Source organism: Antedon bifida, chromosome 10 (assembly GCF_963402885.1).
Source record: "Antedon bifida chromosome 10, ecAntBifi1.1, whole genome shotgun sequence".
Classification (NCBI taxonomy): domain Eukaryota; kingdom Metazoa; phylum Echinodermata; class Crinoidea; order Comatulida; family Antedonidae; genus Antedon; species Antedon bifida.
In genome coordinates this window covers 21,630,902-21,648,063 of record NC_136235.1, presented here as the reverse complement: position 1 = coordinate 21,648,063, position 17,162 = coordinate 21,630,902, and the positions used below count along the sequence as shown (strand labels likewise).

Below are 17,162 nucleotides of genomic sequence, written 5' to 3'. Positions count from 1 at the left end.
ACGCATGGAGTACGCCCATTTAAAGAGTGACCCGTGTCTCAGTCCGATTTTTCCACAATATCATTATATGAACTTGTTTATATTGACTCGTTTAATCGATTTTGTGAAAATGTAGGCCGTAAAACATGTTTTTGGTTAAGTTAGTTCTTAAATGTTCTTGTTCTTTAATGGATAATGTTTTGTTTTAACTCTATTTTTAACCGACCGCATAGTAGGCATGCATGTTGTCGGAACAATTGATAGATCAAGGCTATAAAATACCGTGCCGAGATACGTATCATAAGTAGGCTGTTCACAGCCTTTAGAAATCGGGTGGAGGGCGTTGGTGAGTGCATTTATAGGGTTAACTCTAGCCTGAGTAATTCAATTAAATATCGTATTGTTTCAACAACCGGTTTTAACTAACCGATCTTTTGTCAGTAAAGCACATAATTTGTAACCAGTTAAGCTTGGTTCCCACTAGAACGTAACGCAAGGACGTAAACGCACCGCAAGCGTTTTAACCAATGACAAGCGAAGTTATAGACAGTTAGCAATCACAAGCGAATAAGCCATCGCTTGTGATTGGTCAATTCACTTGCGTTGCGTTACGTCCTTGCGTTGCGTCGCTAGTGGGAACCACGCTTTAGCCTAGGTGCAGAACAGTTAATATACACATTTGCGGGAAAAAAGTATAGGAAAAAGGGATGGGGATTTTTTTTCTGACATTCTATATGGTATACTCTATCAGAAAAAATACTTTTTTCCCGCAAAATTTGTACTGCACCCAGGCTATTTCCGATGTATGCGATCTTACGAGTACAGTGTGTAAAGAAATAAATGCAGCAAAGTACGCGGCATTGCTTAGAACTTTACTTCCGCCTTTAATTATTTTTACAATAATTAAGACAGATTTTCAGATGATATTACAGTCATAGGAATGTTGAATGACGAATACCTTAACCCTAACAAATCAGAAAGGTAATAAAACCACTTTCCAACAAACGAAAGTATATAGACGGCTACCTCGCCCACATATGAACACAATATGCGTGTTGTTGTTGTAGCGTGTTGTATAAACGCGCCCTTATGGCGCGTTTATACAACACGCTAATAGTGACACGCATATTCAACACGCCTACGAGAAGTGCGAAGAGATTCCGTGTAATGAGATTTTAATTGCAAAAAAGGCTACTTGGCTGAATCCTAAAATTGTGTGGATTCCCGGTTGGTGTTGGAAGTGTACTCAAGGGTATTGTTTTGACTTTGAATAAAAGTTTAAATAAAAGTATGGGCTGTGAAAATGTTGACAAAATCTAGTAGATAATTGTGCTTTTTTTGCATATTTTAATAAATTTAGCACTTAACATTAACGATAATCAAATGTTGGCATAATTTGGCAAAATGTAGCATAGTTTTATCCTAATTCTAAAACATTTTTTTTTTCTAATTTCAAAATCAGATTTAAAAAATTAAAATATAAACTGAATAAACTAAATTATAAATCATCCTTTATTAAAATCCTTTAATAAACTCATATTAATTCATAATGCATACGAGTATATATACAACTTAGGATTATGAATTACGGTAGGCCTATAACACTAAAAATTAAAGACGTGTTCAAATTTAGCAATAATGACCATGAGAGGCAGCCTACCGATATAAACTATTTAATATAATAATAACCATGAGAGGCAGCCTACCGATATAAACTATTTAAGTGAAAGCCAAAAGTTAACGTTTCTTCCTTGGTACTGTTTTATTTTGTAAATGGTCACAAAAAAGCTTTACCGGAAGCAGGCCTCAATGATCAAGGTTAATAACTCAAGTACTCGAAATTTGTTATGTGTCCATTATCAATAAAATAACAATAGAAATTCATATTAAAGATTGGCAAATATTAGTACGATAAAAAACAGATATAAAATATAAAACAAAATTCAAAGTTAGGTTAAAATACAATAAACAATGCATAAAACGCAATTACAATATTCAAAATTGATAAAAAGTGTTCCATTTATATAGTCTTAATTACAGTATCTTGTATAAACGATATTCTCTTGAAGTGTAATTGTGAATCCAAAAATATTTTCACCACTCTCTCAAATTATAAAGAAGTCTACTTTCCAATTTCTGAAATCTTAAGAAAACTTAACTCTATAATGATAGATGAATGGAGAATTGAATTACAAAATAAATCAAGTCTCCACATCTATGAAACATTAAAATCTGGACTTGAAAACTACTTAATTGATAAAACTAATATTGAAGGTGCTGCATTAAAATTTAAAGCTCGTTCAAATACTTTACCTTTCAATGATAGAACTGCAAATTGGAATATTGATAATAATAAAAAATGTAAATTATGCGGTACAAATTCGGACGAAGACATCTATCATTTCATCCTTAATTGTCCAGCTTTAAATAATATACGCAATCAGGAATTATTTAATTTATATGTGGATATGTATAGAAATGGCAGCAAAGATATGTTTGATACTTTTTATACTTCTCATGAAAATGACAAACTTAAATATATTTTGGGATACTCAGATAATTTAATTGATGAAGAGTGTGAAAATATTTTTGATAGTTTTTGTAAAAGATACCTAAAACAAGCATGGAAATTTCGAAATGATTCACTGAATTCCATGACTCAATAACCATGTTATCTACATTGCTACATTAAGTAAATTGAAAAAAAGTGTGGGGGTGGGAAGGAGGGGGTTGGTGGGTTTTTTCGTAATAAGCTGTGTTTATCAGTTTATTTTATTTAATACACTTTTACTATATCTTGTTTTGTATTCATTTGTGTAAAGTAATGATCTACTGTATGTATCGATGTAAATTGGGGTGGGGGAGGGGGTTGGGTAGGATAGGGGTTGATAGTTGCTTTTGCCTTTTTTTACTTTTCTGTTAATTGTTATATTTTATATTGTGAAGGATGCACCTTTGTGCTAAGTGTGCCACCGATCTAAAGGTGTAATTCCAAATAAATAAATAAATAATCGACTGTGAAGTGATAATAGTATGGATGGCATTTGTAACAGCGGCATATCTTGTCCTGTTACTGTATACAAGTTCCAATAACTAGAACTATAGACTTAAATAGAGCATCGTTAGCATATCTTGTCCTGTTACTGTATACAAGTTCCAATAACTAGAACTATAGACTTAAATAGAGCATCGTTACAACAAACTACAAAGCAGTTAGATCAACAAGAAGTAAAACTTTTACATCAAAATTGGAAGTCGATTGGCGTTTTTTGTAAGAATGTCTTGTTTCAAATAAAAAAAGCGTGATCATGTGGCTAAAAAAATTCTTCCATACAAAGTACGTCAGAACCAACTTTGAGTTCTAATACTAATTGTTTTTTAGCTGATTAAAGGTTAAATGGCTCCCCTGGGTCACGGTCAAGAGTATTTTCACAATCAATGGTTCCCTTATATAGATCATACTCTAGGCTATACTTGAAGGCATATTAGCCTAAAACTTAATATTCAGAGGAGATTAGACTCTCCCCTACTTGTGAAAAGAATACAAAACTAAGATCAACAAAATAATTTATTCTATGTTTAGACTACGTGGTACTCATCAGTTGTTTTTTTTTTATTTTAAATTATCACATCATTTTTACAAGCATCATTCTGCCCTGGCGGCGTTCAAACAGGAAATCCATTTGTGGTGGTATACACAAAAGGGAAGAACTGGCTTTTATAAAATGGCTGATTATATAATTATTGTGTTGCTCTATGAACAGAACAACTCCTTTGTTCTGGAAACGTGAGGTACGGAACAAAGGCCTAGATATCTATAAATGATTTAAATAATTATTGAAATATCAGACGCTCAATTGAGAGCTCATTATCAATTATTCGTGTACTTCATTAAATATTCACAATATTGAATAAGGAAAAAACATCATAAATGTTACTTATAATTTGCTTTGGCTTCTTCTATGAGTTCTAAATAGTCTTTGGCTGTTATACCCGGTCTGTATATTAGTAATATTGGTAACAGCGGCAAAAGTCATGACTTTCGGGTAAGAAAACGACAAATGTGGATCATCAGAAAAGAACGTTTCGAATTCTATATGGTATGATTCAATCATGAATGATAGGAATAAATATAAGAAAATAACAATTGAAAACAGGTTGTGTGTTAGAATTGATCATAAGAAAGTCGAGTCGAGAGAAGATCGCTTCTCATAATCGATTATCTTGCGTAACGGCCACCTCTCGTAAAGCTTGATTCCCACTAGCGACGCAACGTAATTGTGACTAATCACAAGCAATGGAATATTCGAATAATGGCTTGCCATTGGTCAACTCGCTTGCGTTGCGCGTACGTCCTTGCCTTGCGTCTTTAGTGGGCCGGAACCACGCTTAAGGGTCTGTCTTTCGTAAGAAAGTACCGCTTCTCATGATCGACCATCTCTCGTATAAACACCAGGGAGGTTTAAGAATTAAAACAATTACATTTAATCGGATTAAGCGAAAACTGCCATTAATTACGACATTCTTTTTATTCTCTCGTATAAAGACCAGGTAGGTATAAGAACTAAAACAATTACATTTATACGTACATCTTCACTAATCCATCTGCACTTTTTGTTCCACCCAGCCGCCTTAAGACCTATGGTGATCGAGCATATGTAGTTGCAGCTCCTAAACTGTGGAATAATCTTCCTGATTATTAAAAATGCATCCTCTATCATAGTTTTCAAAACACTCTTAAAAAAACATCTTTAAAAAAACAAATTTCTTTCTGTTGTTTCTGTCAGCGCTTTGAGACAATCTTTCGATAAGTGCTAATCGAACAACATTACATTACATTTAATCGGATTAAGCGAAAACTAATTGAATTACGTCGACATTCTTTTTATTTGCATTACAGCATTGAATAATACTAATTAGGAGTTAGAACTGACAATACGTGTTTGTGTTTACTTACTTTGGATTATTATTATTATCCGCCACAGACCGGAAGTTGACCAGCCATTGTAGGCTTAAATGTACAGTACAATGGTGTGAACATGCCCAGTCCGAGTTTACAAATACCCATTTGTTCAGCCTTAATCATGCTACGGTTACAGTTCAAATCTCAATTTTTTTTATAATTATGATTTTATTATCCATTTACAAATGTACAGGTCAACAACCCTTTCTCACAATTCTCCCTACTCCAGCTATTAACATTCCTGGTGGTTTCTTCCTGTCCCTAGTTACTCTTTATTCACTTTACTATAACCCACATCCTTAATAAATTACTGTTTCCTCATCATCAAGGAATGTTCCCTTTTCCAAATGCATATTAATTATGACTACTGGCAAGTAGCAAAAGAGAGAATTAGTTAGTTTGGTACAGCAAAGGATTGCAATTAGAAATAATGCAATTTAATATAGATTGGAGTTTTGTAGAAGTAGAATTGGTTGTTATTGTTGTGCAGGCAGAAGCATTACATTTCATGATACGTGAATATATTATTGTAATCTTCTATGCTGCTGGTGTGTATTCAGTTTATAGTTTGTGTGTTGTCGGACATCCTGCCATGAGACATAGGTACAAGTAACGGATAAGGGGACACGTACAAAACCCCACGTCACACCAGTATACATAAGGTCTACACATTGATTGAATCGATGGCTCCTAGAGCATTGCATATATAAGGTATGATACAAGGAAAACTATTACATTCACCCAGCATAATAAATAATAACATTTATTTTGAAATTTGCAATATACCTCATAAGAATGTCAAACAAAAAAAAAACAAACATAATTGTCAGTTACAAAGATTTATTTGTTTTAAATCAATCAAAAAATGGGTTTTGAATAACAGTTTAAAAATATTGTAAAACAACGTCTAAATAAATGTTATACATATGCCAATGTTTATTTTGGTATACAACTGGAATCTACACTACAGTAAAATCATAGTTGACTATTATAATAATTTCTATGATAAAACTTTTAATACATTAAGTATAACACACATTTTGTTGGGTCTCTCTGAAAATATAAAATTCATTTTCTTTTTGTTTCTTATTTCAGCTGAAAGAGACAAACATTTACTTTTACAATTAGAGAATACAATATAATTTGTGTTATATGTTCTCCTTTAAAAACTGTATGTAAATGTTTACTATATATTGACATGCATATTCTAATTAAATGCCTAAAGTTGTAACACGTTTGTAAAATCTCATTTGGTCCTTATTCTTTTTTTTTCTTTGAAAACAATAAAAATAACAAAAGAACAGTAAAATAAATTGTTTTTCAGAAATATTTGGCAAGGTTTTTTTTAAACTTTTTTATTTTTCTATTTTTTCCTTTCTTGTAGTTTTTTAATTTCAGACTGTAGAGAGCTGACCTTTGACCTTTCTTGTTCTAGAAAAACATGCAGCTGGCAGACCTGAATTGGGGAAAACAGATATGCATTTAACAAATACATATATATATATATATATGATGTTTGTTTGAATTATGTATTAGAAAAGCTGCTAAAAAATCTAAATTTTCTGCAACAACAACACTTGTCCTCTACAAAGAGTTTAACGTTTTGTTTTAATGCCGTCAGAGTTGCACAGCGTTAATGCCATTTGTCGTGCGGATAACTAACTCGTCAAAGTGACAAGTTCAAATCTAGTCTAAAATTATAATTTGTAAAAAGGTTCACTAAATTTTATACAGCACAAAGTGGGTGTTTGAAAAAATAAAAACATTTGATTACAGTAGGTTGAGTTTAATATAAATACTGTACAACAATACTAGAAATAAATATCTTTCCGACTTGGAAAGTGAACTATTGGGAGAACTGCTATGACTGCATAGCCAAGAGAGGGCACTATAAACACTAAATACATACAGCAACCTATAGAGTGTGACATTAAAAGAATCTCGGGCATCTGTAATTTTAGTAGAACAAGGGACTTGTATTGGCAAAGGCTGAAAATGTTTCAAGGAAATGTATTGATTGTTAAACTAGGGCCTAGTAGTAAAGAAATGTATTGTCTTGTTGAACTAGGGCCTAGTAGTAGAGCCTAAATAATAAATGCATTGATTTTCTTGTTAAACTAGGGCCTAGTAGTACAGCCTAAATAATAAATGTATTGATTGTCTTGTTAAACTAGGGCCTAGTAGTAGAGCCTAAATAATAAATGTATTGATTGTCTTGTTAAACTAGGGCCTAGTAGTAAGGAAATGTATTGTCTTGTTGAACTAGGGCCTAGTAGTAGAGCCTAAATAATAAATGTATTGATTGTCTTGTTAAACTAGGGCCTAGTAGTAAGGAAATGTATTGATTGTCTTGTTAAACTAGGGCCTAGTAGTAAGGAAATGCATTGATTGTCTTGTTAAACTAGGGCCTAGTAGTAAGGAAATGCATTGATTGTCTTGTTAAACTAGGGCCTAGTAGTAAGGAAATGTATTGATTGTCTTGTTAAACTAGGGCCTAGTAGTAGAGCCTAAATAATAAATGTATTGATTGTCTTGTTGAACTAGGGCCTAGTAGTAAGGAAATGCATTGATTGTCTTGTTAAACTAGGGCCTAGTAGTAAGGAAATGCATTGATTGTCTTGTTAAACTAGGGCCTAGTAGTAAGGAAATGCATTGATTGTCTTGTTAAACTAGGGCCTAGTAGTAAGGAAATGTATTGATTGTCTTGTTAAACTAGGGCCTAGTAGTAGAGCCTAAATAATAAATGTATTGATTGTCTTGTTGAACTAGGGCCTAGTAGTAAGGAAATGCATTGATTGTCTTGTTGAACTAGGGCCTAGTAGTAAGGAAATGCATTGATTGTCTTGTTAAACTAGGGCCTAGTAGTAAGGAAATGCATTGATTGTCTTGTTAAACTAGGGCCTAGTAGTAAGGAAATGCATTGATTGTCTTGTTAAACTAGGGCCTAGTAGTAGAGCCTAAATAATAAATACATTGTCTTGTTAAACTAGGGCCTAGTAGTAGAGCCTAAATAATAAATGTATTGATTGTCTTGTTAAACTAGGGCCTAGTAGTAAGGAAATGTATTGTCTTGTTGAACTAGGGCCTAGTAGTAGAGCCTAAATAATAAATGTATTGATTGTCTTGTTAAACTAGGGCCTAGTAGTAAGGAAATGCATTGATTGTCTTGTTAAACTAGGGCCTAGTAGTAAGGAAATGTATTGATTGTCTTGTTAAACTAGGGCCTAGTAGTAGAGCCTAAATAATAAATGTATTGATTGTCTTGTTGAACTAGGGCCTAGTAGTAAGGAAATGCATTGATTGTCTTGTTGAACTAGGGCCTAGTAGTAAGGAAATGCATTGATTGTCTTGTTGAACTAGGGCCTAGTAGTAAGGAAATGCATTGATTGTCTTGTTAAACTAGGGCCTAGTAGTAAGGAAATGCATTGATTGTCTTGTTAAACTAGGGCCTAGTAGTAAGGAAATGTATTGATTGTCTTGTTAAACTAGGGCCTAGTAGTAGAGCCTAAATAATAAATGTATTGATTGTCTTGTTGAACTAGGGCCTAGTAGTAAGGAAATGCATTGATTGTCTTGTTGAACTAGGGCCTAGTAGTAAGGAAATGCATTGATTGTCTTGTTAAACTAGGGCCTAGTAGTAAGGAAATGCATCGATTGTCTTGTTAAACTAGGGCCTAGTAGTAAGGAAATGCATTGATTGTCTTGTTAAACTAGGGCCTAGTAGTAGAGCCTAAATAATAAATACATTGTCTTGTTAAACTAGGGCCTAGTAGTAGAGCCTAAATAATAAATGTATTGATTGTCTTGTTAAACTAGGGCCTAGTAGTAAGGAAATGTATTGTCTTGTTGAACTAGGGCCTAGTAGTAGAGCCTAAATAATAAATGTATTGATTGTCTTGTTAAACTAGGGCCTAGTAGTAAGGAAATGCATTGATTGTCTTGTTAAACTAGGGCCTAGTAGTAAGGAAATGTATTGATTGTCTTGTTAAACTAGGGCCTAGTAGTAAGGAAATGCATTGATTGTCTTGTTAAACTAGGGCCTAGTAGTAGAGCCTAAATAATAAATACATTGTCTTGTTAAACTAGGGCCTAGTAGTAGAGCCTAAATAATAAATACATTGTCTTGTTAAACTAGGGCCTAGTAGTAGAGCCTAAATAATAAATGTATGCATTATCGGGATAGATGAGTCCAATGTATAATCTCCTGTCTGTTCATCTTCAATTGTAGGTTTCACAATGTTATTCTATTATTATCTATATTATACATAAAATCAAAGGTGCAACTTACTCATTCAATAGTTTAATACCTGTAGTATTAAAGGGTTTTGTTAAAATAACTATTTCTAATACTATGCAAAGCATACCTCTTCTGTTAGTTCATCTTTTACTGTTGTTAGTTCTTCAACTTGTTTTAGAACATCAGCTTTGTCTTTCACTAGACAGAAAATAGGTAACAAATTAAAACTTGAAATATACTGTAGTGGATTGGGAAACATTAGCCTGGGTAATTTTTAAAATTTGATTGTTTAATTTCTCCAGGAATACTCAACACTGTGGTCTAGTAATTTATCTTTAATTCATTTAATTAAAATTCTGTAAAATTTAATTTAGATGTTATGCGATTCAAAAATACTAAATATAACTACAGATAGATTATGTCACCATTTCAAACTTTTGGAGAAAAGATTATGTGAAAATTATTATATACCATATTTTGAAACATTTTTTATTTAAAAAGAGATCGTGTTGCATATAAACATTTATTTAAAATCGGTACAAATGTAATCGGAATCAATAATAATAATAATAATAATAGTACGAATTTGTAACGCGCCAATTCCAGCAGTAAGTGATCAAAGGCGCGGTGTATGAGAGAGCTCAATCTGAAATAAAAAGATGAGTTTTCAAAGCAGATTTAAAGGCAATAGTAGACGAACATGATCTAATAGAGGCGGGTAGGTCATTCCATAAGCGAGAGGCAGCAGAAGTGAAGGTGCTTAGGCCAGACGAGCGAAGGCGACGGGAAGGGCTTTTAATTTGGATTCGTTCCTGCTGGCAAGAAAATACGGTATTTTAAATCTTGCTTAACAGAAACATGGCCACAGTGATTTAGATACTCACTTTCTCCCTGAGCTAAGATAAAGCATAGCTGTTTATTTCTCTTCTTTACTTGTGTGAGTTCCTCCTGTTAATAATATGTATAGTTATTCATCATGCAACAATGTAATGTATCCTAGTGAAATCATTTGTTTTATTATTTATATATATAAATCCAAAGGCAAATTACTGAAAAAATGACAATGCTGTGGGTATCATCAGTGGCTGGATCTCAATGGAGATACAAAAAAAAAAGCGAAAAGCTAAATCAAAACGATAAAGTAAAACAGCCAGAAAAGTTAGTAGAGCTTTCGGGCAACACTAACCCTTCATCGTGCAAATGAAGGAATTTATATATATATATATATATTTAGGCAAATTTCCAAGGATAACAATGAGAATTCATTCACTATCCTTCTTAAAGGTGGCAATCCTGTTCACAAGACAAATATATACACAACATGCTGTTATATCTTTGGGAGTGGAGTTGTAATTTGTCATTAGAAAAAATTCTGACATGACATGACTTGAACCCAGGACCCTTGGATTGGTAGCCAAGCATCATAACCACCAATCACACCACTTATTATTAATACAATAATAAGAACTGTTTTTAGAGGCTAAGGAAGGCACTTAGTGGTAGGCCCATGGCAAAACGAAGGTATGAGAGGATGAATCAAATAATTTTGTGTAGGTAAATAATAAAAATATTGTCATCAATTGTTATCTGTTCAAAAGTTCTGTTTAACTATATCTGCAATTGCAACTGAAAGTTCTTGATATTTCAAACTTACTTTTAGTTTTTCCATTCCATTTTGTAGATCTAATAGCTCCTTTTCTTTCTTCTCCATATTATCTTCGTATTGCAGCCGTCTAGCATTATCTGATAGTTTTTTCTGTATTTAATAAAAGTCAATGGAATTAGTTTAAGGTCATTCAACATTACTGACCTGTTGTATGTGTATATCTACATATTACATATGAAATGCTTTCACACACTTATTTATTACATTGTAGCACCAAAGGGCCTTATGTTGCAATGCTTATTTTATGGGGTTACTATTGTTGTTGCAAAGGTTTATATTTTATATTAAATAGAATGAAAGAAAAAAACTGGAGTTACCATTTAATGATCATACCCTATCATCATAAGTTTAACACCTCAGATTATGGTGAGGTTTTGATATTTTGTTCAATGGACAGTATTCTCCAGACAACGATTTTTTAGTTTTTATGTCCAAGTGAGAACTGACAACACATCGATTGACCTGACCTAGGTCATTAGACAAACTAACCTCTTGACCTTTCTTTAATTTCTTAACATGTTCTTTATTCAAAATTCTGGTGGCATCTGCTTTAACTTTTTGAAAGAATAAAGGATCAGCTTCAACCTACACACAAAAACATTAAATAAATTGACTATCATAAGCATTCACCGTGAGAGGAAACTAATATACAAATAATGAATGTTTATGAGTTGAAGATTGACTGACATATGTAACTTGGCTACTGCCACGTTAGATATAGCAGTCAATCTTTCAACTCATACAACATTCTCCACCATCCAACAAATACAAAACATTCATTATGGCCTACGTCAACCACCCAAACATATTTCTAGGCCTAATTCCTAGCTGGCTTTATGTAGAGGCAGATTACCGATACAAAAAAATAACCAGGCAACTGACACTCTTCTTTTTCAATGATTCCACTTCTTGTATAATTGCAACTAAGCAAGTAGAGTCTACATACAGTCAAAACCTTTTCATGATTATATTACACAATCAATAAATATATTAAAATAATGTGGATTCATTAATGACATTCACCTGAGATGGTAGATGGATCTTGTCAAGGTCAGTTGAACTTGGTTCAGGAGGTTTCTGAAATTCTTTAAGTGTCATAGCTTGAGGTTTCTTTTTAACTTTTTTATTTGCTTGCGATTCTATGTTGTCCTCTACATCTTTAACTTCTTCTAGAAACTATAAAAACAGTATCAATCTATTTATTACAAACAAATGTTTTTTAGCTATTTTTATGGCATTTATTACAAATAAATACTGTAATCATCAATTATTGTAATTCTGAAAAGTTACTGTTATGTTAAAGAAACAAAAATCATTTAGTTTCAAGCAAATAGTCTAGATATTAACAATTTGTTATGGACGATTTTCATGCACACAGAAAAATATGCATATTAAGAAATTGGCGGCCCCTGCTCTAGTATTTTTTTTCGGTAGGATTTATCATTGGTCATCAAAATCGCGAACAAAGGTCGCGTAACATGCAAACCATTTGTCGTATAATGGTAAAATTAAAAATGTATGGGTTTTTGCACTAAATTGACCCAAAAACCAAATTTGAAGAACATAAGGTTTAACTAATTGGGTGATTTGACATGGAATGACTCACCAGCAGATTCTGGACCATATTACACATTTATTTTTGTTTGGTGTTTGTAAGGATACAAAAAATGACCGGTGAATCAAATAGTATTAGCCGCAATGTTTAGTGCAAGTACATTTCCATGCAACTCTGACAGCATCATATTAAACCAAATTCAACATACCTTCTTTTGTTGTTCAAATTCCAGTTGACTTTGCAAGAGGGCTTCTTGTAAATCTTTGGAAAATTGATCTTCTGTTAGCTATTGGTGAACAATATATTGAAAATTGATCTTCTGTTAGCTATTGGTGAACAATATATTGAAAATTGATCTTCTGTTAGCTATTGGTGAACAATATATTGAAAATTGATCTTCTGTTAGCTATTGGTGAACAATATATTTAAAATTGATCTTCTGTTAGCTATTGGTGAACAATATATTGAAAATTGATCTTCTGTTAGCTATTGGTGAACAATATATTGAAAATTGATCTTCTGTTAGCTATTGGTGAACAATATATTTAAAATTGATCTTCTGTTAGCTATTGGTGAACAATATATTGAAAATTGATCTTCTGTTAGCTATTGGTGAACAATATATTTAAAATTGATCTTCTGTTAGCTATTGGTGAACAATATATTTAATAGAATAATTAATAAACAATAATAATGTGCAAAGGTGTCTTAATTATAGAAACAGTAGAGTGTGATTATACTATACTTAAGGATGCATGCAGACTCAACAAATACCATAAAGCTCCTCCTAATGACATTACTAGAAAACTATTCTAAAAGTCAATTTATAATAACCCACTACTCTAATAGTAGCCCATGGGGGTTAGTATTAGAATGACAAAATAATAGTGAAATGTTTGCGAACAATTGGATATTGATCTCGTCAAGATTCTTGGGATTGAATAATGACGCTAACAAAGACATACCCCTATGGTATTTATCATGATTTCAGTCTAGGAACCCCTACTTAGTAATTTACGAAAATGATTTAAATTTTAGTGTATACCTGCCAACTGTTTCAGTGGCCAATGCGCGAGACATTGAATTAAAATTGTATATAGCACCCTCTATAATATTTTAACTCAAAATATTCACGAAATACGCACTCTATGTTTAATTTTTTAACAAATTGAGTTGGCTTTCCTGTACTACATCAACCCTAAAATACAAATGAACATAGGCCTGAGGCTAATTATGCTCAAATTAATTATTAATACAGGCCTAGGCTCTTTTTCCTTCAAAATAGGAATGTTTAATTTCAAAATAATGCTTTTTCTGAATATTTTTATGGAGGATGCGTGAGAAATACAAAATCGAAAACTCAGATATCTGACTTTTCTAGATCTAGAAAACTCAGATCTGACTTTTCTAGATCTAGAAAACTCAGATATCAAGATCTGAGTTTTCTAGTTCCAAAATGGAACTAGAAAACATAGATCATCAAATGAATCGTTCCATTATTATCAGCGGGTAGCTTGCTTGAAATACTACAGTATTATACGTTTTCTTACTAATAATAATAATTATTGTAACTTGTAGTAGCAGCCTATGTTAAATCATAAAGAAATACAGTATACACCTTTTAAAATGTAGGCTTAGCATTTAGGCCTAGCCTAGCTAAGCAAACTCAATTCAAGGCTCAACGTGTGGGCGCTTTTGCGATGTATCGCGAAGAGTAGGCCTGGCCCGGGTACTAGGCTAGAATTGGTCAAACTCGTACCCAAAATAACTCGTACCTATTCCCAACTTGGCTAACTCGTACCCCAACCAACTCGTACCCAAACCAACTCGTACCTAATTTTAAGCCTACATTTTACAGGTATTAAACGTGCACTGTATTTTCTTTATGATTTAAGCCGCTTCTACATGTTACAATATTAGTAAGAAAACCTACACAGTAATCAGTTTCAATAATACTCTAGTATTTCAAATGACATACCTTCTGATTAATAATGGAATGATCCAAATGACCTACCAACCAATCACATGATGATCTGAGTTTTCTAGATCCATTCTGGAACTAGAAAACTCAGATATTGATATCTGAGTTTTCTAGATCTAGAAAAGTCAGATATCTGAGTTTTCTAGATCTAGAAAACTCAGATATATCTGAGATCTGAGTTTTCTAGACACCCGTATATTAGTGTACAATATGTTCTAAGTAGGCTGAGAGCTCAAGAAAAACAGAATGTTGAGGATAAACTTTTACATTTTCATCATGTTCCTTCCAAGAGTCCCATTGTTTTGGGTTTGACTTATCAGAATGATCGCTATAATTCTGGGTTGTCGAAGTTAATACCACTGGCTGTTGTTGTTGTACTGGCCTACAATTCACACTTGGTATTTTTCCGAAAGCAATATCTCTTATCTGTAGAAATAAGACAAATAATTACAACATTTTTACAATAAAATAACAAAGCCACAATTCATGATGGTGATTCTTGCATGGAGTGATTTAACTAGGCAAGGGTGGGGGAATTTTGGAAATTAATTAAAATGCAAACGGTGTGTTCAGCACTAATAGTAATAGGCCTATATTAATTTCATAATATTTAGTAAGCACTCAGCTTCTTCTATTTCAAAATCCTAGATCCACCGCTGCTAAGAATAGGTAGGCTACGCCTCTACAGTAGTTCCTTTTACATTGGGAGCTGCACGCGGGGCATCCGATCAACACACCAAGTAGCCTACCAACCGCTAGGCCCGGAGAAGGAGATACTTGCTGCCTGCGTGGCCAGCTTGGTCCTGGCTGGATAGCATGCCAGCGTTCGATGCGTTAAGAGAACCGCACTTACTTCGGCCTTCTCTTGTCTTTTCTTTTTACGCCTTGCACGTTTTTTATGATTAACATTCTGATTGTCCCCTGCATTTACATGTTTGTCTATTTTGTCTGTTGTTTCTTCACTGTCTGACAAACTTTCAATTTGTAAGCATGTGAAGGAATTAAATTTCGTTGACATTATTAGCCTAATAATTAGAGCAGCACAAAACTCAAAAAGTTGTTTATTTTTATCGATCTCCAACTCGTTTTTTGTTCGAATTAAATAGAGGGCGTTTATTGTTTTATCATTTTTTAGGCTTATTAAAGAGGTGAGCTATATTGTGTAGTCGTTTTTTGATAACTGAGAGCTATCAGTGTGTATCATCCTCGTATATAATTGTTTCTTAGTTGTAATAAAGATCACATTATTATAACATCTAGCATATTTTTATAATATATAAATTTATAGGTACCAAAACTAATATTTTTATTTAAAAAAAAATTCGATAAGTATTTTAATAACACTGAAACAACATTCTTAATATAACAAATGATATGTAGTACTACTAAATCAATGTCTAATTGCATAGGACTATGTGTACAGTATTATGATCAGTGTAGTCAGAATTTGATAACTGAGCACGCATCTTTTAATATCTACCTCATCAATAATTAGCATTGATATCATATATCACATTGTTGGATATGATCAGTGTAGTCATAATTTGATAACTGAGCACGCATCTTTTAATATCTACCTCATCAATAATTATTATTAATAATCTATATCACACTGTTGGATATGATCAGTGTAGTCATAATTTGATAACTGAGCACGCATCTTTAATATCTACCTCATCAATAATTATTATTAATAATCTATATCTCATTGTTCGATATGATCAGTGTAGTCAGAATTTGATAACTGAGCACGCATCTTTTAATATCTACCTCATCAATAATTATTATTAATAATCTATATCACATTGTTCGATATGATCAGTGTAGTCAGAATTTGATAACTGAGCACGCATCTTTTAATATCTACCTCATCAATAATTATTATTAATAATCTATATCACATTGTTCGATATGATCAGTGTAGTCAGAATTTGATAACTGAGCACGCATCTTTTAATATCTACATCATCAATAATTATTATTAATAATCTATATCACATTGTTGGATATGATCAGTGTAGTCAGAATTTGATAACTGAGCACGCATCTTTTAATATCTACCTCATCAATAATTATTATTGATAATCTATATGATTGTTGGATACGATCAGTGTAGTCAGAATTTGATAACTGAGCACGCATCTTTTAATATCTACCTCATCAATAATTATTATTAATAATCTATATCACATTGTTCGATATGATCAGTGTAGTCATAATTTGATAACTGAGCACGCATCTTTTAATATCTACCTCATCAATAATTAATATTAATAATCTATATCACATTGTTCGATATGATCAGTGTAGTCAGAATTTGATAACTGAGCACGCATCTTTTAATATCTACATCATCAATAATTATTATTAATAATCTATATCACATTGTTCGATATGATCAGTGTAGTCAGAATTTGATAACTGAGCACGCATCTTTTAATATCTACCTCATCAATAATTAATATTAATAATCTATATCACATTTTTGGATATGATCAGTGTAGTCAGAATTTGATAACTGAGCACGCATCTTTTAATATCTACCTCATCAATAATTAGCATTGATATCATATATCACATTGTTGGATATGATCAGTGTAGTCAGAATTTGATAACTGAGCACGCATCTTTTAATATCTACCTCATCAATAATTATTATTAATAATCTATATCACATTGTTCGATATGATCAGTGTAGTCATAATTTGATAACTGAGCACGCATCTTTTAATATCTACCTCATCAATAATTATTATTAATAATCTATATCTCATTGTTCGA

At 32.5% G+C, this 17,162-nt stretch overlaps 1 protein-coding gene across 1 annotated transcript; it reads right to left on the bottom strand.

The window, feature by feature from the left end:
* Positions 1–5,765: 5,765 nt before the first annotated feature.
* On the bottom strand, positions 5,766–15,471 carry LOC144854026 (G kinase-anchoring protein 1-like). Its single transcript, XM_078711907.1, has 9 exons — positions 15,235–15,471; positions 14,649–14,807; positions 12,609–12,686; positions 11,869–12,021; positions 11,335–11,430; positions 10,834–10,935; positions 10,064–10,127; positions 9,307–9,377; positions 5,766–6,398 (listed from the first exon to the last, which is right to left on the bottom strand). Exons 1-9 carry the CDS (start codon positions 15,397–15,399, stop codon positions 6,306–6,308), a joined length of 981 nt encoding a protein of 326 aa, XP_078568033.1. The 5' UTR covers positions 15,400–15,471; the 3' UTR covers positions 5,766–6,305.
* Between the last annotated feature and the right edge of the window lie 1,691 nt (positions 15,472–17,162).